This window comes from Eschscholzia californica, unplaced genomic scaffold (genome assembly GCF_041429995.1).
Source record: "Eschscholzia californica isolate CP2 unplaced genomic scaffold, dmEscCali1.0.p SCAF_3, whole genome shotgun sequence".
NCBI lineage: Eukaryota > Viridiplantae > Streptophyta > Magnoliopsida > Ranunculales > Papaveraceae > Eschscholzia > Eschscholzia californica.
The window spans coordinates 11,494,006-11,521,029 of record NW_028238420.1 but is presented as its reverse complement, the minus strand read 5'-3'; the positions used below and the strand labels follow the sequence as shown (position 1 = coordinate 11,521,029).

At 36.3% G+C, this 27,024-nt stretch overlaps 1 protein-coding gene across 1 annotated transcript; it reads right to left on the bottom strand.

Moving 5' to 3' along the window:
• Positions 1-23: 23 nt before the first annotated feature.
• Positions 24-9,545, bottom strand: LOC147548402 (serine carboxypeptidase-like 34). The gene is made up of 10 exons (XM_086666424.1): positions 9,074-9,545; positions 4,963-5,070; positions 4,647-4,742; positions 4,453-4,545; positions 4,279-4,367; positions 3,846-4,145; positions 3,344-3,480; positions 3,160-3,252; positions 1,125-1,230; positions 24-375 (listed from the first exon to the last, which is right to left on the bottom strand). Exons 1-10 carry the CDS (start codon positions 9,384-9,386, stop codon positions 226-228), a joined length of 1,485 nt encoding a protein of 494 aa, XP_086522550.1. The 5' UTR covers positions 9,387-9,545; the 3' UTR covers positions 24-225.
• Positions 9,546-27,024: the final 17,479 nt, after the last annotated feature.

Below are 27,024 nucleotides of genomic sequence, written 5' to 3'. Positions count from 1 at the left end.
ATATATAGCTTAAAACTGAGAAGGAAGTAATTAGGGCATTCTCAATGATAAATTTCAAATTTACAACCAGAGTTTTTGGTACTAAATTAGAAACAAATCAATGTGTTTGAGAATGATTAATATTTTTGTAAATGTAGAATTCTAAATCAGTTACTTTATAGTTCAGCAAAAAAAATTAGTTACTTTATAACCTTTATTTTATACATCAAATAGAAATATTTGGAGCTAAAAAGGAGAAGTTGGTAAATTTTTGTTGGATAGGAAGTTCTTAATGAGCTGAAGTGACTCCTTTGGTCTGAAAGTTGGAACTTGATGACCAGCTCCTCTTATTGTCACAAATGTTAAACCTTTGTACATTATGGTCCACCCACCCACCTAAACAAATTTTACAAGAGTTCATGTGTTAAAATTGAAGCTAAATAATGTAATCTCAAACAGAGTAAAGTTGTCCTTCGCCCAACAAGGGGTATGAGGGGTCCAACGATGGAAGCCTTTCGTTTGGAAGCCCTTTGTTTGGGTTTCTAGACGAGGTGTCCAAGACAAGAAGTCGTTTCTTCGGTTTCTAGAAGAGGGCCCAACAAAGGGAAACTCTTCGTTTGGGTTTCTAGACGAGGGAGGGGTCCAAGACACGAAGTCCGTTATTTGGTTTCTACACGAGGGTCCAACGAAGGAAACCTTTGTTTGAGTTTCTAGACGAGGGGTCTAACGAAGAGAAACCCTTTGTTTGGGTTTCCAGACGAGGGGTCGAACAAAAAAAGAAATTTGTTTGGGTTTCTAGACGAAGGGTCCAAAGAAAGAAGTCCTTTGTTTGGGTTTTTAGACTACTGGTTTTAGTCGAAGAAGGGGAAAGTTTTAGTCTGAAGAAGGGGAAACCTTTTGTTAGGGTTTCTAGACGAAGGGTCCAACAAAAGAAGTCTGTTGTTTGGGTTTTTAGACCAGTGCATTTAGTCCAAGAAGGGGTAAGAGGAGACGGATTTCGGCTTTTAGTCCAAGAAGGGGTAAGAGGAGACGGATTCGGCACCAGATAATTGGTTTGGAGTAACCTAAAAATTAAGGACATATATTTTCCTTGATTTTATTTTTGGACCCTGTTGAATCAAAAGAGAATAGGAAGAAGTAAATACCTGGCGATGGCTGTACCACGGTGTCCAATCTTTTACAATATTTAACCCTAATTTGTTTAACGTGTATCTTGTTGATGTTACTGGAATTCTTCCATCAACATCTCCGCTGAAAATGAGCACAACATGGGTTGAGTTAGCCCATAGCAACAACGACCAATAATAATAATGTTAATATATGGGTGGGGCAAAAGGCCCAAAATCAGCCCAACAATATGTATTAGGCCCACTGCAGATAAAGAATGAGGGGCAGGTCCAAAAAAGTCAGGCTAGGGGTGGAATTTCCGAAACACTCTTCTTCTTTTTGAAATTTACGAAACGACCATCGAAAAATTCCCGGGAAACTCGAAAATTTCTGACAAATAATCTGACACGCCTCCCATCAGACTGTGTACTTTCAATAAATTCACAAAATTGCCACCGAAAAATTCCCGGGAAATGCGAATTTTTTTGAAAAATAGTCTGACGCACCTGACATTAAACCTTGTACTTTCCACGAATTTACAGAATTGCCATTACAAAATTTACCAACTTGCCATTTTCGTTCTTTTTTCCAGATTTATTTCTTATTTCTTTTTTATTTTCTCCCACACATATTTCTCTCTCCAATCTCAACAAATTTCTTTTTTTCATTAGATTTATTTCGAAAAAGTGGTGCTGACTTATATAGATCATTTGCAACGGCTATCCATACTAAAGCCGTTGCAAAAGAGTCAATGCTTATAACGGTGCAGATAAAGCCGTTATATTTATATTATTTAAAACGGCTTACGTCATAGCCGTTACAATAAGCCGTTACAAATATGACGTATTTTTGTAGTGCAATCTCAACAAATTTCTTCATTTTTGGTAGTATTTCATTGATTTGTATAAAGAAATTTTCTTGTGTACCGGGAACTATTTAGTGTACTGGTCATTTTTTAGATATGTACTACACATTTTTGTACTGGGAATTTTCTTGTGTACCGGGAATTGTTCTGTGTACAAGCCATTTGGTTATGTACTAGAAATTTTTGTAGTGGGAATTTTCTTGTGTACCGGGAATTGTTCTTTGTACTCGCCATTTGGTTATGTACTAGACATTTTTGTACTGGGGAATTTTCTTGTGCACCGTGAATTGTTCTATGTACTGGCCATTTGGTTTAGTACTGGACACTTTTGAACTGGGAATTTTCTCCCGTACCGGAAATGGTTCTGTGCACTGGACATTTGGTTATGTACTTTGATGTTTTTAGAGATGAAGAATATAAAATGTGAAACAAATAAGAGTGATGAAGAAGAAAAATAAGAACATAAAACTTTTAGAGAGAGAAAGACAGAAAACTTTAATGTTTTTAGAGATTGAAAGAGATGAAGAAGATAAAATGTGAAACAAAATAAGAATGATGAACACCCAAAAATGAGAACATAAAACTTTTAGAGAGAGTAAGAACAGAAAATTGATGTTTTTAGAGATTGAAAGAGATGAAGAAAATAAAATGTGAAACAAAAAAGAATGATGAACATCCAAAAATAAGAAAATAAAACTTTTAGAGAGAGAAAGAAAAGAAAATTTATGTTTTTAGAGATTGAAAGAGATGAAGAAGATAAAATGTGAAAAACAAAATAAGAATGATGAAGAAGATTTTTGGATGTATAAATAAGAAGAAAGAAGGAGTTGAAACAAAATATAATGGGACGGATCCAAAAAAATTGGCTGAAATTTCGTCAAAAAATGGCGCCATTTTTGAATTTTCAGAAAATCTGAATGTTTCTCTGACATGACGTCATGTACGGGGAATTAATTGCTTCGCTGTCGTCCGTCAGATTGTCAGAAAACACAGAACTTTCCCGTGGAGGGGTAAAAGAGGGATAAATAAAATAAAAACCAGAAAACTGTGAGCTGTCCTGACAATTTGGACTGGGTTCTAATTTTTTTTTTTGGGCTGGGGGTAATGCTTATTTACCCTCCATTTTTTGGATCTCTCACTAAAAAATCCTATATTTAATTTGCGAACGAAGATAAAATTTGTTTAAATAAGATAAAGAAAGAGTTTACCTATAAACCCAAACCCGGAGCCCTCCTTGTACAAGTTTTTTCATAATTGGAAGGATAGAGGGAGATGCATCACTCCAAAATGATATGTTATTGCTGTTTTTCAACAATTACAAAACCAATCACTGAGTTGACTCATTGAGTTATTGATTCCGAGTTGAATTGGCATAAAGAAGAAAACCCTCACCTGCAATGAGTCCATGGATATGGTATCTTGGTGACATTAGCATGAAGAGCTTTCTGAACGTCGGGTCGATTCAGGTAGGTTTCTGTATACGACGAGACACACGGGTCATAACCCGCTGGTTTCTTATGCCATGCTTCCTGCAATCCGTTAAAAGTTTCAATCGTTAATTAAGTTAATCGAAAAATTTAAACCGACATTACTAGTAAGACGATGTTTATCAGTGTCATCAACCCCATCTGGTAAGGAGGGTGACGATCACTTACAATATAAGGATAGTCTCACATACAAAAAAGAGTGGTCTAGTAACTAAAAGTATAATATCTAAGTTTTCTCTGCTTACTGACAATTGATCTTGAGTTGCATGACCATAAACTTAACATGGTATCAGTGTTAGGTCTACACATGTTAGGTTTAAAGTCACACCGTGCTCCACGTGATCACAATAAAAACTCATAGGAATCTACTTATACCAACTAAAGATCACTTTTCTGAAGTTTCTTACGTATTGTGAGAATGTTGCAGGAGCAACTCCGTTTATTTTTCGAAGCTGTCTTGTGGCACTACTACTATTTGTACCGTTAAAACACTTTGGAGAGTACAAACTGTACATATCTATTATATCATAAACATCGAAATATTTGTTAAGTAATGTATCACAATCGTCTGCAGTAGGTGGCGGGGCACTGAAGTTGCAAGTCTTCTGGATATTATGATATAAACCATCCGACATGACAGCATGATCCCAAGCATACTCAATCATTCCTTTCTGATCTGTTTCGTCATCTAATAACGCATTACCGATCTGCATTAATGAAATTTTATTTAAAACAATAAGGCATTGAAATGCATACCGAAGAAAATAAAACGTTGATTCTGACATGTAAAACTTCTCAAAGTGGGCATTTCCATAGATATGTAAGGAGAAAACTACTCACAATGAAACCCTTGAAATTTATGAAATTCTTTTTCGACGTATTTTTATTAGCGTCGAAGATCCTTTCGGCTAGCTGTGGAACATAATGCCCTAAAAAGACGTAGATTGATAATTTTAGTTATAAGCATTTGCCAAAAAAAAAAAATCAAATCAAATGATATCTGTATTATTATACCTGCATAACTCTCGCCCGAGATGTAAAAATCATGGGACTTGTAATGTGGGAACCTTTCAAACCAATTTAGAAGAAATTGATACGAATCCTTCGCTATATATTAAGAATATGGATAAAAGTACTTGGGTAGTTAAATACTATAAACCAATTTAAAATAAAACGAAATATACTGCAAATATAAATATGATATTTACCGACGATAGTATCTCCTAGTGTTTTTATATCTTCGCTTGTATTTGTATACGAAAATCCAACGCCAACAGGAGACTCCAAAAATAACAAATTGGCAGCTGGAAAAAATACATAATCGTCAATGAATCGTGGACCAATATATAATTAAAACTCCCTATTTATTTGCAATTCTGCCACCCTACCATTTCATTGAAAAGATAGGTAAATAAAACATTAAAGAACTAACGACATCGATACCGTTATCTCATCCTTGTAAATTGATTGAACGTGACGCGAAAGAATTTAGAGAAAAAAGAAAGGTAACTTTTAAAAACTTGCCTTGGTTCCATGAGTGCTTGTTGAATTTGAGCTCTGGTGTACCCTTTTGGGTTAAGAAGGGCCCCAATTCCTCTGCCTCTCCATACCCTATTGATGAACATCCTGGCCCTGCAAAGTTGTTAACAAATTGACTTAGAAATTTCATATTTGCTTCATTAAAGATATCCTTTTCTATACCTCTATAATTACAATATTAACAGCGTTGATCGTTACATGGCCGCAGTTCACTACTAAATGGTCGTTATATAATATTTTATGGTTTTATATGGTATGACATACATGGGCCAAACTAGAATTTTTCGTCAGAGGGACTGCCATAAGATTTAGAGTTTAGAGGCAAAAAGTTCGTTTAGCAACACTAAATGATAATTACCATTTCAAAGATACTATCTCAACTTAAGACCATCTGATAATTACCAAAGACATTTAGACCCTAAAGGCTGTATAGCGCCCTTAGTGTCATCATGGGGCTTGAAAGTCAATTCCTACTTTCACTTTATTTATACTTTTTGTCACAAGTCAATATATGATGAATTTCACTTTCACCCTAAATCAAACCTGTGAGTCGCGACCTCTTAATTTTTAGAGTAGATATACAACCAACATGTCAAATAGTTGTTAACAAACAAATAAATTGTTATGTGAAATTTACTTTAGTTGAGCGATCACATGTAAATCTCTCTACTAGAAACACTAGAACTCGAATCTTACCATTTCCAAAAGAACATATGTATAGTCATGAGACCAAAAATAAAAAATTTCAAGCAATATATAGACTTAAAGTACATATGAAAGCCCCAAATTGTTTCTTTTGGTATGTAAACTTTCAACTAGCACATGCACTATACCCTTGTAGCTAAACATCATGCACCTATTTCATGAGGTTATAAGCTATATATAGACTTAAGACATTTGTTGAGATATTCTATGAAAGATTAAATTTGCTCAAAAAAGATTTTACTTTTGTTATTGTCTCGATTTGTAGGGTTTTTTCAACTACTTTTGTGATTGTCTTGATCTCTAAGTTAAAAATAAAAACGAGTTCTCTCTCCTTATGTCAGGGTAGAAAAACCATATAAATATATAGCTTATAATCTCATGAAATAGGTGCATGATGTTTGGCTACAACGGTATAGTGCATGTGCTAGTTGACTCGACTACAAAATCAGTATATCACTTCGGATCTTACAATAAAAGTCAAACATTAATTGTAACCAGACAGAAAATCAACGGTAATAGAACACGCAACACAATTTAATACGGTGAATCAAGATCCACCAAATTGGGAATAATTCACTAGTTATATCTTCATTCCCTCACTAATTCTTTATTCTCCTCTCGTGCAGTATTTAATTTTCGGATGGAACTTCAAGAGTGGTGATTGTCTAATAAGAACTTTGACTTTTATAATATTATTAACCGTTGTGATTGTCTCATTAAATGATACCCATGCCGACTATACGTCTAAATAGTTCTTTGTTTGTGGATCGAGTTTAGGGTTTAGGTAGGAGTCTTTTTTTTTCAGTCGAGGGATACCACAATATGATGTCTTTTACTTTACGAAGAGATCCTTACTTACCAATCTAACATGACCATAAACCCAAATAGTGAAACTTTTTAAATTCACAAAAAAGTAAGAATACAACTCTTTAGTTTTGACATGAGTAATGGTATAAGAAGTTATAAGTTAAAGTCCACTCCATGTTTACACAAAACCAACAACATTTGTTATTGAGTAAATTTTGTTTTTACTTCTTAATGGACATTTTCACTCTCAATGAATAATAGTTGATTACTATTCAGATTTGTAGTAAGTCTACTTTTGTAGACTATTTATAATTTTTGTAGAGTTATCTACTTCTCAGCCTCCTACTTTGTGATCAGTTTCTTTTTTGACTCCCAACTTTTCATAAATTCAAATTTGACCCGCTATTTTAAGGTAAATGCCGTAACTACCCTTCCTATAATATTTTTTCAAAATAAAATTAATTACAAAATCTCTTACCATCTCACCTCTCTCTCCACCACACATCTCTCTCCACCTCACCTCTCTTTTCTCCTTTGAAGTTCGGCAGCCGGAAAATTTTATTTTGAAAAAATATTATAGGACGGTAGTTATGACATTTACCTTAAAATAGGGGGCCAAATTTGAATTTATGAAAAATAAGGGGCCAAAAAAGAAGATGGGCATAAAGTAGGGGACCAAAAAGAAAATAACTCTTTTTTTTTTATCATGAAAATAGTTAACATAATAATTATGCAGTAATAATAAAATTAATTCTTAAAACACAAAAGTGTAAGTATAAACGCATAGTGTACCCGTGGTGACGCGGTACAACATACCTAAAAATATTTAATGTTTGTATGAGAGAAACCCTTTCGGTGAGATAAACCCTTTACGGGAACAACCCCTAAAAAGCATGTGGTTTTGAGGAGAATCATGTGTACAAAAGGTGTTGATTGGAAGTGGCTAGTGGGGTCAAATTTTCATTTTAGTGGATGTGATGTTCTAATTTCTACCTAAGCATTCTAATGTGTTTTATGTTGTATATGTCAAATTTTCCATATTCTTCTTCTCTCGTGGGGTGGTCCATTGGCACTTACTTGCAACCATGGACCAAGCGCACTTACTTGCAACATTATTGTCTATTTGTCGTAGTCTTACTCTTTTTTCATCCACTAGATAAGTGAAGTATCTGGTGACATTTTCTTTTGAGACTCTGATATCAGACAATCTTAAAATTATCAAGATGTATTATAAATCTAAATTTATTTCATTTTTATTGTGAAATAGACATGATAAAATTAACTCCAAGTTAATTACTTATTTTTCTAATTAATTGAATGGTTTAGATAATATTTTAATTTTTAACCAAAATTGAAGAGTTAAAGTTCAACTAACTTCGGCCTATTAAAATAAATATTAAGATATATGGCCCTATGATATAAATATGTATATATATACATATCTTTTTGATAAAGACTTCATTAAGAGCACATTATTGACAGGCTCTTCAATGGATCTAATAGAAAAGACATACTAAAATTGTACATCAAATACAATCATCAATCAAGTTGATCAATGAGAGTTGTGTCTTATCTTCTCAAATTCAAAGATTGGTCAAACATACATAATGACTATCAAAGTTTGATGTAACATAACAATATCTATTAGGCAGAGCAAACAAATAGTAAATAGTCAAAGAAATAATGATATTATTACAAGACTAAAGGAGAGTGACACCTAACTCAAACAATGTTGAAGCCAAAAGATGTTATTATTCCCCTCCAACATTATTGCAAAATCCATCACACAAGTGGCTCTTTAGAATCAAAACCACAATTTCTTCTGAGAAATTCATATTAAATGTATATAGTACAAAAGTTTTTGGTTAAATTAAACTTATTGTGTAACAACCAATTTAGTCTTAGGTATTTTTTTTTCTATTATGATATAACGTCATTTAAAGTACTAAATATTTAGTTCTTCATTAAGACGATGATTACAACAAATGTATATGTTAAAATTACCGTCATCTAAACAAGTTTTAAGTTTAATGACAATTCTTGCTTATAATTGAACTAATTCCAACTTGGTGCGTTTGAATTTTAATCAATAATTTATCTTGAATAGATAAAAAAACATTAGCTTCCTCGCATTGATCAAATAACTCATAATCTTAGGAAAAAAAAAATGATGGTTACATCTAGAGGTACCCTAAACACAAGATGTTCTTTTGCAAACTTGTAAGCTTCAATTTGTAATAATTCAGTTTCCTACTTATTTGTGAGAAATTTTCGAACAAACCCGAAAAACAATTGAGATTAGAGATACCCGAAATGTTGGGATAAATAGCCACCTTTAGAATTCTCAATTGGTTACCTATCTTATCAAATAAAAATAAAGCAAAAGACACTCAACTTTTCCCAAAAAGTTAACCAAAAAGCTAACCAAAAAGCTCAACTCTAACTACTTAAAATTCAACTTCTTTTTCATTCATTAGTAATAGTTTTTAAACCCATGTCATTAATAATATTATAACTCGAACCTAAACAATAAAATTAGAAACCATAACCAAGTTTTAGGTAGCATAATAGGTATGATAATTACCTCCATTGAGCCAAAGAAGGAGAGGTTTTTCTTTAGGTTTATCAATTGCTTCAAAGAACCAATAAAACAAAGCCTTCCCATGACTTTCATCCACTGTTACATAACCAGCATATTGTCTAAATTTTACTGGAGGTTGACCGGGTAGTCGAACGACACGGTCCACTAATTGTTGGGCCTTAGCTTTTGGGCCTATACGATCCAAGTCTAATTCAGCTGAAACTAGAGAATTTAGAAGAAGAAGAAGAAGAACAAATACAAGAAGAAGATGAAACAGATAGAAAGAAGAAGAGATGGGTATGACTATAGAAGCCATTGTACCAACACTAATCTCTCTATCTCTCTAGCTAATTAAGGCTAAATTGCTTTCTCTCTCTGTATATGTGAATGATTTTTCTCTAACAGTACTCATGTATGGCTTGTTTATATAATGCATACAAAGAGAGCATGTGACGGATAAGTCACGTTTTTGAGTGTTGATGATGGTAAACTACCCCCTTTACTTTAAAATGATTAAAATACCCTCAGTTGTAGTGAGCTGTGAATAATACATATCAATATGAATAAATACAAAAAGTATTAATGCTAGTATGGACCCCCTTTTCTTATCCTACGTATATATTTCACCCTACCCTTAACTGGCATTCTAAATTGAGTATTGATAAGTCCATTTGGTATAGTTTTGACTTTCTACTGTACCCCATATTTTTCAATAATTATGTCACTATTGAGTATTTTGTTGTAACCAATGTCACACAGGTGATGAAACGGAATGTGGTGTTCCTCTTAAGAGGTTAAACACTATTCTCTAAGAAGACTTCTTGAAACCACGAGGCTCAGAAGTGTCACAACAATATCATTAGTAGTCCAGAAGGCTAGTCCCCATATCCTATAACACGTTATCAACATCGCTCTACTGTGATTTAGTCGTGGGAAGGTGTATTGTAAACAATCTCACATCAGTTGTGAGACGGATTGTGGTGCTACTAATAAAAGGTTAAACACCTTTCCCCGTTGAGAGGCCTTTTAAAACGTGAAGTCCAAAAATGCCAAAATGAACAATATCACTAACAGTCGAGAAGGTTGATCCACATCATCTATAACATATTAAATGCTGATAATGAGTTTTTTATTTTTGCAAAATAGTCAAACTAATAATACAGATATGACCGAGAAAAGGCAAAGGAGAAGGTGAAATAAGGATTGCTCTAACTTGAAAGAACGATATGAACGTAAAATTTATATGTTTTGAAAACAAATACATCCGTAGTCTAATACCAGTGAGTTCCGTTCTCTTAATTCCTACCACTAGTTAGATGTTTACCTTAGTTATTTGTTCTTTTAATTCCTACCACTAGTTAGATGTTTACCTTAGTTATTTGTATAAAGCATTCATTGTTGTGATTTTCTTTGATTTGAGTGACTTGAATTTTTAGATTTGGTTATTTATTAGCTAGGGTTGTTATTTTCTAAAGAGTCAAAAACCATAAGAGGTCCCAATTAATTAAGATGGGCATAGAAGGGCATAATTGTCAAGTAAGGAGAAAGAAAAGTGAGTAGAGTGTTATCTGGTGGTCTGGTCAATTGCTTCAGCTAGAGAGACCTTGACAACTTTTTTTTTTTTTTTTGTGTTGAGAAGAAAGTAATAGACGCAACGGACGAAACCTAAGCACAACACTGGTACAAAGAGACTGGAAGGTCAGATAGAGACAGCCACACCCAGGAACCCACATGTATCCGACTCCACTTGGCTAATTGATCTGCTTTGTAGTTTCCTTCTCTGTGAATGTGAGAGTAGATCACTTTGGAGAAATGTGCTTCTAGCTGATGAACTTTGTCTATGATTTTGCTCGTTTGCCAGGATATCTCTGAAGACTCGTTGTTGAGCCATTCCACCAAGTTGCTATTGTCACTTTCGATATGTATATACTGAATGTTCTTTTTCATGGACCACTGGAGAGCTTTCAAGATCGCCCAACCTTCACTTTCTTCCGCATTTTGTCCTCGAACATTACAAGCCATTGCCGCTAGGAAATTTGCTTGGTCATCATGCATAATACAGCCAATCCCTGCTAATTCATGTGCATTTAGAAAAGAGGCATCGACATTGATTTTTCTATACGGTGGTACTGGTGGCAACCATGGTATAGTTCTATCAATCTTTCTGTTAATGGTGTGGATTTGTGGAACATGAGCCATACATTTGATCTGATCTATGATTTTCATGGATACTATCTGATTGTTGGAGAAGCATTTATCACATCTTGCTTTCCAAATCTGCCAAAGAATGTGAGCAAAAAGACGGCTAGTTTGTTCGTCAAGAGTTTTCCACGATATAATCCAGTCCAAGAGGTTAGTAATCTTGATAGAAAAGAGATTAAAATGGAACCAAATCACCTGAGCCAAATCACAGTGTAAGAGGATATGAATCATTGTTTCGGCATCCTGACAAAATTCACAATTAAATTTATTGCCCACATATTTACCAATTTTCTCTCTAACCGGTAGGCTGTTAGTACAACATTTCCAGAGGAATAGTTTGATTTTAGGCTGTATATGCATATCCCATATGAAGGCCCATTCCTTTTGTTCAAAAGGATAGTGTTCAGTACGAAGATAATAATACATGGATTTGATAGAGTATTTACCTGATTTTGTGAGTGACCATCTGGGTATATCCTCCGTCTGTTCCTGTAAATTAATGCTTAAAATAGAATTGCAGATATCACGATTAAAACATTGGGTTAAGATCGTCAAGTTCTACGTATTATTACTAATTAATTGAGAAACTACAGTGAGAGTACTATTAGTGGGGTTACTAATGGGGGGTGGGTGATTGGGGATCCAGTAATCATGCCAGATACTAATCTTCGTGCCTTTATTAATTAATATCCCAAAAGGTTAATTTGGTCACTTTATCTACCTGTTTGGAGAGGGATTTCCAGAGCCACAAGTGGTGATTCTTAGCACTTTTATGTTTATGATCCTTGGTGAAGTACTTAGCTTTGAGAATATCAGCCCATGGGGAACCGGGATCTCTAAGAAGGCGCCAGACCAGTTTACTGAGAAAGGCTTGGTTGTCCAGGTACGGGAAACGAAAACCCAGACCTCCCAATTTCTTAGGGAGACAGATGGTGGACCAGTTTATCGTATGGATGGAACGAAGTTTTCCCCACTAGAAAGCTCTTTGAAGAACTTCGATGCGATTGCTTATACCTTTGGGGATGGCAAAACATTGCATTTGGTATCGGGGAACGGCCGCTGCTATTGTGTTGATAACAACAGAGCGGCCAACAGGAGAAAGGAAAGAGGACTGCCATTTAGAAAGTTTATTTTGAATTTGAGTAGTAAGGGCAGAAAAAGCTTTTCTTTTGTTGGCATTTATGAAAAGATGAGTGCCAAGATACCTGTCGAGATTGGAGGATTGATGCACTTTAAAGTTACGAATGATCATTCGTTTGGATTTCGGGTGGGTGTTTTTGGAAAAAAAGATCGTAGACTTATTGTAATTAATCATCTGCCCCGATGCCCGACAAAAGATATCAAGAATGCTCTGCAGCGAGGAGATGTTGACCAAAGAGTTCTGACCAAAGATAATACAATCGTCCGCGAAGAGAAGATGTTTGAGATTGATGTTTGTGCCAGGGATAGGAAAACCTTGAAAAGGCTTGTTCCGTCTATTCGTTTCCAGAAGACGACTCAATCCTTCCATGGCAAGGGTGAATAAGAATGGGGAGAGGGGATCGCCTTGCCGAATTCCTCTGCTGACATTAAAGGTAGGACCCGGACGACCATTAATCAGGACAACCATGGTCGAAGTGGAGAGACAAGTGTGGACAAGACTAATCCACTTTGAGTCGAAGCCCATACTCCTCATGATGGTAGTAAGGAAAGACCATTCAACTCGGTCGAAAGCTTTAGACATATCAAGTTTGAGAGCAAAGAAGCTTTTTGAGCCCTTACAGAGTTTGAACGAATAAACCACTTCTTGGCTAATGATAATGTTGTCCGTGATCTGCCTACCAGGAACATAAGCCGCTTGAAACGAGGAAATGATATTAGGAAGAACTAGTTTGAGGCGGTTCGCCAGAATCTTAGTAATGATTTTGTAAGTGGTGTTAAGAAGACTAATGGGACGATAATCGGCAATCGACTGGGGAGTTTTGGTTTTAGGGATAAGGCAGATGTGAGTGTGGTTGACTTGACAACTTAGAAGATCAGCAAAATCATGGACACTTTATACTATACTCTATATACAAAATATATATATATGCCCCTATTATGTATGTCCATACACCACTTCAATTTCATTTGGCCTTTTAAATTACTAAATACTTGAGTTGGTTAAGCCAAAGAGGCTTTTAGGCTGGACCGTGTTTAAATAATGACATACGTACAAAAATTAGAAGTTTTCTTACTGTAATAGTTTGTTGATTATTACTGTCTTTTTCATTATCCTGAAAATTATGTTTTTTTTGTCAAGCTGCATTTTATCCATATATTGTGAGAGTAGAAACACGGCCCAAGGCGACCTGTCTAAAAGTTTAATATACAATTTCAATTTTTACTAATTGTAAATTTATGCGCCGATAAAGGATAGGGGAAAGGCGGTTGCTTTGGCAGGGGACCAGAGGCGGGAACAGAGTGGCAAAAATATCAAACTAATTGGAGATCCGCAAACCATGAAAACACAAAATGCCATTTCAAGTACATAACGTATTACCTTTAACAAAAAAGAATAAAAAAGTACATAATGTATTATGTATTTCATATTTTATTATAGTGTTTCACATGAACTTTTTTTTGTTGAAACTGTTTCATATGAACTTAGATGTCGATTGGGCAGGTTGCCCTGACACGAGACGTTCTACTAAAGGTTCTCTAAATTTTTATGCTCTAACCTTATTGCTTGGATCGCTAACTAACAACTCACAGCCTCTCGTTCTAGTACTGAAGTTAAATAATGAGCATTTGCCTCTAGCTGATACTACATGGATTTCTTTTGTTTTACTATACTTGGGTCTCAGTTTTCCTTCTAAATTCTATGTGATAATAAAAGGTCTATTTTGATGATTGTCAATATGGTTCTCCAGGGTTGTTCTAAGGATATTGCACTTGATTATCACTTTCTTTGCGAAAAGGTTGCAGATAGTCTTCAAGTTTGATATATCCCGTCTCATGATCAATTGGAGGATCTTCTCACAGGGAGCTTATTTAGTTGCGATTTCAAAAGATTTGCCCAAAGTGAACTTAACTACGATCTAAACTGACGTTCAATTTTTAAGAGTGTAGTAATGATAGTGGTGGGACTTTGTCCCACTAGGCCGAAAATCACAAGGTCAATCTTGGCCATCCATCCGGCCAGTGATCCGAGTAGGAGTGTATTATTTCCTAATACATTCTTACTTCTAATTTTTATGTTTTCTCGTGTTTATCTCTTTCCTAAGTTGTATACCTTTAAGATTTTATTGTTATACAACTTATGATTATGAATAGAGGGGAGTAAGAGCTAAACAACTTACACCATTATCCCATATTTCTTAGGTTACATTTGATATTAAATAAATAATTCCGTGGAAATAAAGATTAACAGTGGAAAGTCTTTCGTGAAATATATTCAGTAAATTTCTTTTTATTTGGTTGTCATTTGTTATTTCGTGAAATTATATAATCTCGTTATTTTGTTGACAATTAACTTTCACGAAAATGATAATAACTTGTTAGGAATTTTAATATCGGTTCTAATTATGATCTCTCAGTTACCTTGTGTGTTGTCCAAATGATATTTTTACTCTTATTTTTCAAAATTACTTTTTTCACTTATATTGGTAAATGGCATTGTTGCTCTTATGTTGCCAATATGACGCTTTTGTCCTCATGTTATCCAAATGAGTTACTCTAACGTGCACTTTTACCTCCTATTATACCAAATGACATTTCTGCTATTATGTTATTAAAATGAGATTTTTGTTTTTACATTTTTATTATATTTCTGCCCTTTTAAGTTGGCACAAGCACAATGACTTATTGTAGATGGATGCTGATGATAAAGCCAGATGACTTCTAAGTAAATCAGGTAATTATACCATTAAATTTATGTACAATTATCTCAGAACCAACAAGTATGATTCAAATAATAAATTACCAGAATGGAACTACATTTGGAACATGAATACGATGTCGAGAATTAAACTTTTCGTATAGAAATGTTGTACCAACAGTCTACCTGTGAAAGATAAAATAGGTAAGTTTATTGGGAAGGTCTTTACTTGTATTAACTGTAATGCTAATGAAACGATCGAGCATTCGCTACTGCATCGTCACTATGCCAAAGCTATATGATTTTATTCTCATGTCAGGACGGAACATCTCACCTCGCTTAAACAATAGATCCTTCTTTGGAAGGATCTAGATGAGGAACTAATGAACTTATATGCTAAAATTATGTGGTTTATTTGGAAAGTCAGGTGTGAAACATGCTTCTCAACAAAAAAACAATCTCCTATTCAGACCGCTCAATTAATCAAAGCTTCCTCAACAGTCCCACTGAAGATTACTACCAAAGGCAAAGAACCAAAGCAACAACAATGGAGCCCTCCATCGACACCATTTCTCAAAATTAACACGGACGCATCCTGCACTAACTTAGTTGAACCAGCAGGGATCAGATGCATTGATGCGGAGTCAATATATAAGCGCTTGCAGATACAGTCAAATATCAAAATGCGGAAGAATGCGAATGTTTAATTAGCAATTAAATCGATTCTCCTACAGGCCGTAGATATTCAGCTTCACCACGTCCATATAGAGAGTGACAACCCCAATGTTATTTCTTATTTGGAAGATCAAAACTACTCCACTCTTTGGCAATCCAGGAAGCACTTAGACGAAATCCTCCACTTGAAAAGCGAATTTACTAACATCAAATTTTCTTACATTTCAAGATCAATCAACGTAAACGCGGATGCGTTAGCTAAACGGGGAAGGAAGCATCAACGAAAGTATATTTGGAACTCCCCCGACTTTTATTAAGGCTGTTGTTTAGTTTCCTTTTTGTTTTCTTTTTTCCTTTCATTGTAAGTTAAAAAATAGGTATCATTTTAACAGAGCATTTAACTTAAGGTGATTGATCATTTTGACAACTGAAGGGTATCATTTTTGTCAAAAAAAAGAAGAAGAAGGGTATCATTTTTGTCAAAATGACATTCCTACTCTTTCATTGTGAGGTTAGTGACAGAGCATTTAACTGAAGGTGCAGTTCGAAGTTGCAGAATTTCTAATTCACAATTGCTCACTGCTTGGTCAAAGGGTACCTATACATGTTCACAGTTTAGTATTTAATAGTGAGCATTATACAAACACATAATTCTCATACAAGTTCGAAATTGAAATTGTTGGTGAATGGTCTAGTCCAAGAAGAAGATTTTATTCTAGAGTCACATGCTTATGAAATGGAACTAGTGGTATTCTTTCCCTCTCATTTTCGAATTCCTTTTGATTAAGATTTATAAATTCGTATTGTGTTATAAACGTTTATTGTTTTATGAATTTTTGGGCTTATGGTCCAAAAATCTACCCTTAAACACACTTTTAATCCTCTCTAATCCTAAAATGGGTTTATAAACCAAAATATTAACATAAATGGAAATATAGTCCATTTGTATCCATCTCTAGAGAAAACACAAATCTCTAGGATTCATATTAAACCATAATACGTAATTTAACCTTCTATATAAACAAAACCTTCTTTTCCTTCAAAATCCCCAAATATCTGTTTTCTATTCTTATCTCCCGCCTTCTCTCTCCAATCACGATCATATTAACAGAAACATTATCTTCATTCTTCTCCAAAACGAAAATTATTAATTTTCTCTCTCAAAAACCGAATCTTCTTTTCAGCCTCCATTATTGAGTCTCAAAATCTGCTTCATCTTCATTAGACCAGCTGATAACTCCATCGTTTATTTTAATTTACATCATCAAAGATTCAGGTTCGTACTATTGTTAATATCAACAGTTGTTTATGAGGTTTAAGTAACAAGTTTAATTGTTCTTTTTAATGTTTTTCATCATCATCTTTAAAGATATTTATAATTTTCATTATAATCGATTTCATCTCTATATCGTCTTCTTAAATATTCATCATTATTCATGATTTTCTTTCTCTAAGATCTTCATAACCGATTTATGATGTTAATGTTAAATCCTTGTTTACTAATTCATTATCTTCGATTATGCTATGTTTGTATCCATGTATTATTTTATTTTTCATTAGATTTAGGTTACAGATCTTGATGTTTAGAACATTTCTTGATATCATATCCGGTTGCCGTACCATTTCTGATCCAGAGAAGATTCCGTACGTTTTTTTAACAGAATGTAAACAATGTGTAATTTATACGAAATTATGTGTACTTTATTGAACATAACACATTTTAACCAGCGAACATTCCGTACAATGTTATTGTAACAGAATGTAAACAATGTGTATTGTTTAAACAATTATATGTAGTTTATTGCGCTTTATACATTTGAACTAGTGAAGATTTCGTACAATTTTATTGTAACAGAAGGTAAACAGTGTGTAATGTTCCAAAACCTATATGTAATTTATTAAACTTTACATATATTTTTTTTACATATATTTTTTTTACATAACAGTAACCTTGTTAGTCAAACTAAAGTTCTGTTGTCTCTAACGCATGATGAATTTTATAAAACATTATACATAATTTACTGTGTTATACATGTCATTTGTAGTAAATTATATGTTTTGTTGACTAATGTATATGTTTTTCTTTTTGTAGTTTTGCTGTTACTGGTGGAATTTCCTACCGAATCATCCAACCTAAGTAAGACTACGAAACTAAAATCTGATGGTTGGGATAAAATATTTAATGAAGTTGGTCAGTTGTTTCGATTTCCATCAGAGAAGATTCAGTTCGTTTGTCAAGAATGATTTAAAGCGTGTAACTGCTGTTTGTTGAATGCCTCAGATAGTTGAGAAGATACTGCAGTGTACCTGTGTAAAAGACATTAAGTTCTGGTATAAATAATGTGAACCATTGGATAAATTACATTGTATACATGACAAATGATGGTTTCCTCGTCATAAATAACACATAATTTACGAACTTGTTTCATAATTTGTATTTGATGTGTGGTTATTAATAAGACATGAAAATGTCCCATCTGGATCTCTTAACTTGGGTTAGTTAGCCTATTTCGAGCCGTTACTCTCATGAATTATTTGTTTCTCTTGTCTAGGTGTCTTCTAAACAGTTGAGCACGAAAAACAAATAAAATCGGGAGAAAAACACACATAGGGGCACTTTGAACATTTGGAGGTTATGGTAGTTTGATGAATTGGTCAATGTTGTTGCTCGGATAAAACTAGACTCCAAGACGATCCTAATGGCGAAAAACGAAGCCCGATCGGAGGTCGGATGAGGAGATTAGAGCTAGTCAAAGTATGAGTCAAAATCAGGGTTGACTTAATCAATCATAGACACGTGGCGCAGATCGGGTGGTCCAAGGAAAATCTTCGGTACATTGTTGGGCGCATGTGGTACACATTTGGGACAGAGAAGAAGACTTATCCGCTACATTGTGCGCAACTGACCTTCAATGCCCCCGCTTGAGTTCAACAATCGTCCATGTACACGTGTGTATCAACTATATCCAACGATCATTCTACCACGTCTCAACTTCTTCAGTAGCTTGTGAAGTACCTTGTCCTTTCGGTGGCCAGCTTTCCAGCAATCAGGGGTGGCCCACGGTTATTCGTATCCCCAATTATTTTGGAACTACTAACCCTAATTTAAGTATATCTTTAGAGAGAGAAAGAGATTTTCTTTCTTCTCTTCTATGATTCTTCAAACCCAAAAGGAAACCGAGTAGATTTTAGAAGATTGAAGGGATTTTGGAAACAGATGAGAAAGGGAAAGAGATGAGTTGTATGAAGATCTTCCCGGTTAGTAGAAAGAGGGGATAATTTTGTTGGAATCGGAGCCAATTTTGGCTTGACCCAACTCGTCAAACTCGGAAACGAAACGCTCCATTATGTTCGTCTCGTCGAGCTCTTCAATTTAGAGCAAAAAAATCACTCAAATCCGATTCCGGATGAATGATAAATTCAAGTTTAAAGTTTGAACGAAAATCGATTTAGTTAGGGACTAAAACGTCAAAAGGGATAAGTCGAATTGGAGACCATTTGAGCGAAGCGAGCACGTCCAGATCTGGACGGCTCGCGCCTAAAAATGAGCGGGACAGTAGTGGGATTTCTCCATGCGCGTTGGATCAACGAAATCCAACGCCGCGCGTCACTTCCGCGTCGGGACAGTGTTGGGATTTCAATTTCATTCTAACGGATGGCGTTCTATCCGCGGGTTTAAGCCAGATCTAACGTCCCAGGATGCTGCGCCTCTAATATTCAGTTAAGTCCCTGGTTCCGAACAGTTGTGTTCTTTAACCCCAAAAGACACTATGCACCCATTCAACTCCTATATAAACAACCCAAAACCATTCCAATATTCATTCTCTTCTAACAATTAATATATTGTGTGTCGGAATACTTATTGGGAAGTAATTCTAGTATATCTAGAAAAAGGAAGAAAGAAGTTTCGAGTGAATTTTTAAGGCGTCTAGAAGATCATCCGCATAAGTCCAAGAGCTCATAATACTTATGAAGGTTCGTCCGCTTTCAGAATATAGAAGTACCATCTTAAAATTCTGAAAGGAAAGTCGTTGTATCCCGAAGGCATACACCCTAACGTTTGGTACTGTTACGGGGGTGTAAAATGTCTTAAGGAAAGAGAATTTATTCTCGCCTCGACTACATTAACTCGGTTAATCCGAGAGAAGGAATACTGTTAAATCATTATTCGCTTACAGTCTATCTCTCAACAAATTAGAGAAAGGGAACCCTGTCTTAATCCAGACAAGACAGAGAGAAATCAACTTATCGATTGATAACCAGAGGAACAACAATCTTAAGACATTTTATTACGATTATTTCTCTGGTTATAAGAAATTGATTTGGTTTATTTTTTGTGTGTTTCAGAAATGGCAAGAACAAGAACCACTCTACGAGTTATTCCGTCTAACACCACGAATGGGGAAAAACCAGAAAAGTACAAAGGAACTGACTTCAACCGATGGAAGTTGAAGATGATGTTCTACCTAACGACATTGGGTCTGGTTAAATACTTAACCGAAGAGAGGCCCACCCATGCAGAAATAGAGGATGAGGCGCAACGTACTGCTGGAATAGATGCATGGAAACAAGACGACTTCTTGTGTAAGAATTATATCCTGAACAGTTTAGACAACGGACTCTATAATCTATATGCGGTTATAGAAACGTCTAAACAACTATGGGACACCCTTATCAATAAGTATAAAACTAAAAAGGAGGGTGTCAAAAAGTTTTTCGTAGGACGATTCTTGGACTACAAGATGACTGATTCAAAACCAGTTATGACCCAAGTCCAAGAACTGTAGAGTCTCCTACAAGAACTACATGCAGAGAACATGACAACGAATGAACCTTTCCAGGTCCGAGCTCTGATTGAAAAATTACCCACAGGGTGGAAAGACTTCAAAAATTATCTCTGCCATAAGCATAAGGATATGAGTCTTGAAGAACTCATCCTAAAGCTTCGAATCGAAGAGGACAGTCGCATTGCCGAGAAGAACTCTGAAAAGCTCTCTAATGTGAACGTCGTAGAGACCGGTATAAGTAAGAATTCAAGCGTAAGCATCCGTCTAAAGACGGAGGAAAGCTGAAGAAAAGGGCCAGGTTCGGCCAATGTTACAACTGTGGCAAACGAGGCCATCTAGCTAAGGATTGTCGTTCCAAAACCGACAAACGACATAAGAAGGCAAACGACCAAGCCTCGCTGATAGAAGACACCGAAACTCAGAATCTATGTGCCATGATTACTGAAGCCGAAGAAGTGTCTGAGAAACTTTAGAACTTGAACCCATGTGCGGTGGTATCTGAAGTTAACCTCGTTAACAACCAGAGAGAGTGGTGGGTCGACACCGGAGCAACTCGTCACATTTGTGGTGACAAAAGCCCCTTCTCTTCTTATAAAGAAGTAGCCGAAGGAGAGACCTTGTTCATGGGAAACGACTCAACCACCCAAGTCGAAGGAAAAGGGAAGATCGTGCTGATCAATTTAGAGCAAAGAATTACTCAAATCCGATTTCGGATGAATGAGAAATTCAAGTTTAAAGTTTGAACGAAAATCGGTTTAGTTAGGGACTAAAACGTCAAAAGGGATAAGTCGAATTGGGGACCATTTGAGCGAAGCGAGCACGTCCGGATCTGGACGGCTCGTGTTCCACCCGAGTTTTTAAGCGAGATCTGATGGTCGCGCCCAAAGATGAGCGGGACAGTAGTGGGATTTCTCCATGCGCGTTGGATCAACGAAATCCAACGGCGCGCGTCACTTCCGCGTCGGGACAATGTTGGGATTTCGATTCCCATCTAACGGATGGCGTTCTATCCGCGGGTTTAAGCCAGATCTAACGTCCCAGGATGCACTGCCTCTAATATTCAGTTAAGTCCCTGGTTCCGAACAGTGTTCTTTAACCCCAAAAGACACTATGCACCCATTCAACTCCTATATAAAGAACCCAAAACCATTCCAATATTCATTCAATTCATTCTCTTCTTCTCTTCTCTTCTCTTCTCTTCTCTTCTCTTCTCTTCTCTTCTAACAATTAGTATTCTGTGTGTCGGAATACTTATTGGGAAGTAATTCTAGTATATCTAGAAAAAGAAAGAAATAAGTTTCGAGTGAATTTTTAAGGCGTCTAAAAGATCATCCGCATAAGTCCAAGAGCTCATAATATTTACGAAGGTGTTGGGTTTTACACCCTTATACTAATGCCTATGGCGGAAATAAGACATCTAAGGTCTACATTAGTATTCCCAGGATCACATGCATAAGCCCATAATAATACTAAGTAAAACTAGAAAGATGAATACATTATTCGCTAGTTTTCTCTCGAACCTTTCCAATTGCTTTTGAGAAGACCAAAAGCTTCAAACATAGCTCCTCTACTTGGGAGATGATCAATCAACTTGATCTCCCACCTTGTTGTTAGCTAGCACACCAATGGTGGTTGGAAGAAGAACCCCTTTCTTTTTGGCTAGATAGATAGTAATGGGAATTAGCTCACTTTCTCCTCTCTACTTGATGTGGTAGAGTAAGAAAGCTTTGAGAGAAATTCCACACCTTATTCTCTGCCCTAAGAGTTTTTATATAGAACCCTAATAAGAATCCACCTCCTTTTAGGTTTCCTAAAACACCTTTTAGAATAAGATTTAAGGAAATTGTCGAAAATAGCAACTATTGATATTTTCTCAATTCCCTAAGGAGATGACGTCCAAACCCAACCAAAATTGACAGATTTAATTTTCATAACATAAGGAAACGTCCTTCAAAAAATCAGCCCAATCCGAGCCCTAAAAGTGCCCGAATCGGCCTAGGCCCAAAAACCCTGTTGTTGGCCTTTTTGTACTATCTTTGCCTAATTCCTTTTTAGGCCTATGAGATATGTTTATGGGACATTCCCATTGTTATATCTCACTCCCACTAGTCATATCCTAGATCAATTTGACACTCTTGTGTGTAACCCGTTGTAGGATCCAATTGAAGTTAGCCGCGAATTACTTCGTAATTCGACGATCGTAGTTGGTTTCTAGCTTAAACTCTACAATCCCTAAATCAATCGGATTTGATGATCTTCTACATCAATTGTCCTATCCGAAAAATTGTTCGCATTGTCACCATGATCGAAGGACATCTCCTTCAACACCTTCAGACTCCCACTTGGACTTAGAACAAGTACAATGCTCGATTCCCATGTCACTTAGTATCCCATCTGCTACGTCACGTCATTCAGACTTTCTTGATCTCGAGTACAACTGTCAAAACAAATGATTAACTTTAATCCATTTGAGCACGGCCATGCATTTTCAGTTGTTGCTCGTCAAGTGGCCCGAGGACACTGTATCCTAACATAGTTAGGAGGACATAATCCATTCTTGCCCTCTCACTCAACTTCATGTCTATCCTGTCCTTCCCAGTATCCTCCTTTATAACCTCCTTTTACGGCTCGACGTTTAACGGAACCAAAGTCGGACATTCCTTACATATGATGAGCTGAGCACTCATGTTTTGAGGAATCTCTCCAATCTTGTCTTTATGAGAAGTTTTGACGATTCATCATTCTTTGGATGAACTTCTCATGTTAAAGGTTATTCCAGCATATAATCCCTATTATGCACCCACGTAGTCGAATCGAATACACTATTCCTATAGCCCATGAAACTGCGCTATCCCATCGACTCCCGTACTAGTCTTCGTTAGTCATTGTTGTCCATGCAATGACCTGGATTAGGGAATTGATAATGAATTTCTCCAAGTTCACTTAGTAGGGTTTCATTTATCAGATCACGTATCTGACAAGCCCACTTGGGGTGCTTTCTTTATCGTGTGGACTGTCTCTTAAAATACGAAACCAAATTTTAAGGACAAAATAAAATTCCTTTTATTTTATTTATCGAATGTAAGTAATTAGGTACATAAACTCTTTTATGAATCCAAATTACATTTGTTGCCATTCCCCAATGCGCTTTATACCAATGCCCCTCAAGTGTGAGTCGTGTTTGAGCTGAGGTAACGGTTTAGTTAACAGATCTGCAACATTGTCATCCGTGTGAACCTTGCAAATGACCACATCTTTTCTTTCTATGATTTCACTTATCAAGTGGTACTTCTTTTGGATATGTTTGGACTTTTGGTGTGTTCTTGGTTCCTTGGCTTGAGCTATTGCTCCATTGTTGTCACAATAGAGAGTTACGCCCTCTTCCATGCCAGGTACGACACCGAGTTCTATTATGAACTTCTTGATCCAAACTCCTTCCTTTGCAGCTTCCGCGGCCGCTAGATATTCTGCTTCAGTGGTACAGTCTGCAACTATGCTCTGCTTGGAACTTTTCCAGCACACCGCTCCTCCATTCAGATAGAAGACGTAACCGGACTGTGACTTGAAGTCGTCTCTATCCGTTTGAAAGCTTGCATCCACATGGCCTACAACCTTTAGTGTATCTTCCCCGTCATATACCAGGAAATGATCTTTAGTCCTTTTCAGGTACTTTAGAATGTTCTTGGCGGCGTACCAGTGCCTTTTGCCTGGATTTGATTGGTAACGGCTACACATGCTTAAAGCATATAAGACGTCTGGGCGAGTGCAGATCATAGCGTACATGATTGATCCTATTGCCGAAGCATAGGGTACTTTCATCATGTGTGCTAGCTCATCAGGACTCTTAGGACACTGATCTTTGCTAAGCACCATAGCATGTGACATGGGAAGGAATCCTCTTTTAGAGTTTTTCATCTTGAACCGTTGGAGAATCTTATCTATATAAGTTTCTTGACTGAGTCCGATCCTCCTCCTTGATCTATCCCGATAGATCTTGATTCCTAGTATGTACTCTGCCTCTCCTAAGTCCTTCATGGAAAAACATTTCTGAAGCCAGTTTTTAACTGATTCAAGCATCGGAATATTGTTTCCTATGATTAATATGTTGTCGACATAAAGGATCAAGAAAACTAGGTCGCTCCCACTAACCTTCTTGTAAACACAAGATTCTTCTGCATTCTTGAGAAATCCAAATTCTTTCATTTTCTCGTCGAATCGAAGATTCCAACTCCGGCTTGCTTGCTTGAGTCCATAAATGGATTTCTTAAGCTTGCAAATTTTTCCAGCATTTCGGGAATCTACAAAACCTTCGGGTTGTGTCATGTACACATCCTCTTCCAGGTTGCCGTTTAGGAAGGCGGTTTTGACATCCATTTGCCAAATCTCATAATCGTAATGAGCTGCAATTCCTAGAATGATCCGAATGGATTTAAGCATTGCGACAGGTGAAAAGGTTTCATCATTGTCTATACCATGAATCTGTTTGTATCCTTTTGCCAAGAGTCTAGCTTTGAAAATGCTAACGTTTCCATCTTTGTCAGTTTTCACTTTGAAAACCCATTTGCATTCGATTGGTTTTGCTCCATCGGGCAAATCGATCAAGTCCCATACTTGATTTTATGACATGGAATCCATTTCCGATCTCATGGTCTTTAGCCATTTTTCGGAGTCGGGGCTCGTTATAGCTTGGTTGTAGGTACTCGGCTCATTATCTATTAACAGTAGGACATCTGTTTTCTAAGATAATTCATGGAGCCTTTGAGACCTACGAAGGGCCTGAGCAACTTATGGAGTGTTCTCAACTATTTGAGATGTCTCCTGCGAGTTTAATTCGACTTGTGCGGGAGGTTCCACGAGTTTCTCTATCTCGACCTCATTATCCTCTTCCATACTTTGTGGATAGGTAGGAGCCGCTAAATCTCTTGATATCTCTATATCCGTGTTTATTTGTTGCTCATATCGAATTTCATCGATATCTACATTTCTCCCACTTGTCTGTTTGGAAAGGAATTCCTTTTCAAGGAAGACACCATCTCAAGCAACAAACACTTTGTTCTCAGATTCGTGGTAGAAGTAGTAACCCCTTCTCTCTTTTGGATAGCCTACAAAAAGACATTTGTCTGATTTGGGTGCGAGTTTATCTCCTTGTAAACGTTTTACATAAACTTCGCATCCCCAGACTTTGAGAAAAGACAACTTTGGAACCTTTCCAAACTATAATTCATATGGCGTCTTTTCTACAGCTTTTGACGGAGCTCGGTTAAGTGTGAAAGCAGTCGTTTCTAGAGCATACCCCCAGAACGTGTTCGGAAGATTTGCTAAACTCATCATAGATCGAACCATGTCTAACAAGGTGCGATTTCTCCTTCCGGATACACCATTCATCTGAGGTGTTCCTAGCGGAGTGAGTTGAGATACTATACCACAACTCCTAGGATGAGCGTCAAATTCTTGACTCAAATATTCATCACCTCGATCGGATCGAATGACTTTTATTTTCTTGCCAAGTTGATTCTCTACTTCGTTCTGAAATTGTTTGAACATATCAAACGATTCGGACTTATCTCATCAAATAACCATAACGAGTGAAGTCATCCGTAAACGTGATGAAGTAGCCATAGTTACCTCTCGCCGGAGTACTCATTGGTCCGCATATATCCGTATGTATGAGTTCCAAAGGTTCTTTGGCTCGGTCTCCTTTTCCTTTAAAAGAAGACCTCGTCATTTTACCCATTAAACATGATTCGCACGTGTCATACGATTCTAAATCATACGATCCTAGAAGTCCATGCTTATGGAGTTTCTTCATGCGTGTCATGTTAATGTGACCCAAACGACAATGCCAAAGGTAACTTGGATTCGAATCATCTGACCGTAGCCTTTTGGTTTCTATGTTAAAGACTTCGTTCTCAATATTTGTAATATAGAGACCGCTGTATAACTTAACACTGGTATAAAACATTTCACCTTTATATAAAGAACAACGCTGGTTTTTTATTAATAGGTGATATCCCTCTTTGTCTAACTCTGAGACAGAGATAATATTTCTAGAAATAGAGGGTACATAATAGCAATTATGAAGTTCTAAAACTAGACCAGTTTCTAAGGTAGACTGAATGTTCCTACAGCTTTCGCAGCAACCGTTGTTCTATTTGCTACTCGTAGAACAAGCTCCCTCGCAGATAAATACTTGATTCCCTTAAGGCCCTGCACATCAGAAACGATATGAGCACCACATCCGGTATCAAATACCCAGGATTCACTACAAAAAAAACGGTCAATAGGGACATACGTTTTTACGTATGTCCCCAATAAATTAAAGCTAGGGACAATTTTTTACTATTTGTCCCCAATAAAATTGCAATAGGGACAAATTGTGGGCACAACTACAAAATGGCGCTAAATTTCGGCCCAATAATAAAATGGCGCAAAAACTTCCCTCCTTTTTTTTT

Bases quoted from the DNA above. Each gene is read 5' to 3' on its own strand.
- LOC147548402 (XM_086666424.1), bottom strand. From the start codon at position 9,386: ATGGCTTCTATAGTCATACCCATCTCTTCTTCTTTCTATCTGTTTCAT. The intron at 4,743-4,962 runs GCAAGTTTTTAA...TATTTTTTCCAG, and splicing joins CAAGCACTCATGGAACCAAG to CTGCCAATTTGTTATTTTTG. The intron at 3,253-3,343 runs GTGAGGGTTTTC...GTTGAAAAACAG, and splicing joins TATCCATGGACTCATTGCAG to CAATAACATATCATTTTGGA.